This window comes from Bison bison, unplaced genomic scaffold (genome assembly GCF_000754665.1).
Source record: "Bison bison bison isolate TAMUID 2011002044 unplaced genomic scaffold, Bison_UMD1.0 scf7180017864289, whole genome shotgun sequence".
NCBI lineage: Eukaryota > Metazoa > Chordata > Mammalia > Artiodactyla > Bovidae > Bison > Bison bison.
The window spans coordinates 10,863,710-10,865,081 of record NW_011494861.1 but is presented as its reverse complement, the minus strand read 5'-3'; the positions used below and the strand labels follow the sequence as shown (position 1 = coordinate 10,865,081).

At 62.8% G+C, this 1,372-nt stretch overlaps 1 protein-coding gene across 1 annotated transcript in view; it reads left to right on the top strand.

The window, feature by feature from the left end:
- The window catches only part of GABRD (gamma-aminobutyric acid (GABA) A receptor, delta), a 5,249-nt gene that overhangs the window by 2,343 nt on the left and 1,534 nt on the right, over window positions 1-1,372 (top strand). The window contains exons 5-6 of the mRNA XM_010849986.1: window positions 404-541; window positions 1,161-1,316. Coding sequence (XP_010848288.1) covers window positions 404-541; window positions 1,161-1,316 — 294 coding nt within the window. The remainder of the gene's footprint in view (window positions 1-403; window positions 542-1,160; window positions 1,317-1,372) is intronic.

Below are 1,372 nucleotides of genomic sequence, written 5' to 3'. Positions count from 1 at the left end.
GGAGAGGAGGGGGCGTGGGAGAGGGGCAGTGGGGTGGAGATGGGCAGCAGAAGCATAAGGAAGAGAAAGGAGCAGGCTGGCCCTCCTCCCTTGGGTCAGCGTCCTACCTGTGACAGCTGGCCCCAGAGCCCAGATGAGACAGATACCTATGTCATTGTCCAGTATGGCAGCCCCTGTGGGCCACCTGGCAAGGGTGGCCTGCACTTTTGCCAGCTCCTCTGGACTTGCCTACCTTTCCAAGGCCCCAGGTGTGGCCCCAGGCTCCTTGTTCCCTGTCTCTGTATATCGAACCCTGGTATAGTCAGGGCAGTCCTGTAGGAGCCACCAGGGGCTGAGGAGGGGAGCTGCAGGGGCTGGGGAGGGGGTGCCAGGCCCTGCAGCCCATCCGCGGCCTCTCCTGCAGACGGCTACTCATCCGAGGACATCGTCTACTACTGGTCCGAGAACCAGGAGCAGATCCACGGGCTGGACAAGCTGCAGCTGGCCCAGTTCACCATCACCAGCTACCGCTTCACCACAGAGCTGATGAACTTCAAGTCGGGTAATGTGGTCACTTCCTGTGAGCCCTGCTGCTGGTTTTCTAGTGTTTTCCGTGGGGCCCCTAGTCAGCTCTGAGGGCCCCGAGGTTGCAGCTAGAAAATTGCTGGTCAGTGCAGGCCGTACCCAGCCTAGCTGCTCGGGACAGGCCACAGTGCAAGCCCAGATCAAGTTTCCTCCATCTTGCTCCTCGGCCCTTCATTACTTCCCAGAGTTCGGGGGATATCTGGTGGGGTTGGGGGTACCTTGGGGGTACATTGTCTTCTGGCCTCTCCTGCCCCTTCCCACTCCTGCTGCCCATTCATTGGAGCCAGTGAGCCCAGACTGGCTCTTTCTTGCCGCTCAGCTATGCATGGGGAGGGTGGGGAGAAAGGGGTGGGGGACCATACCCTGGGAGGGTCCTGGCGGGCCAGCAGCCACACTAGGCTCTCCTCTCCTTTCTCTGGTGGCCCTGCAGCAAGGCTGGCCCTTTCCTGACCCATCAGGCTATTGGGAGGTGGGGACGAGGGCCCTCCTTCCTTTGGAGGCTGGCAGTGGCCCGGTCGCTCCCCCAGCCCTCCTCTCCCGGTGCTGTTGAGGGTGGTGGGCCTGGTGCTGATGCTGTTGGGGGTGCTCTCCGGCAGCCGGCCAGTTCCCCCGACTCAGCTTGCACTTCCACCTGCGGAGGAACCGCGGCGTCTACATCATCCAGTCCTACATGCCCTCCGTCCTCCTGGTCGCCATGTCCTGGGTCTCCTTCTGGATCAGCCAGGCAGCAGTGCCCGCCAGGGTGTCTCTAGGTAGGGGCCCTGGCCTGTCCTCCGAGGCAGCAGGTGGGAGGGTGGGGGTCGGGCCT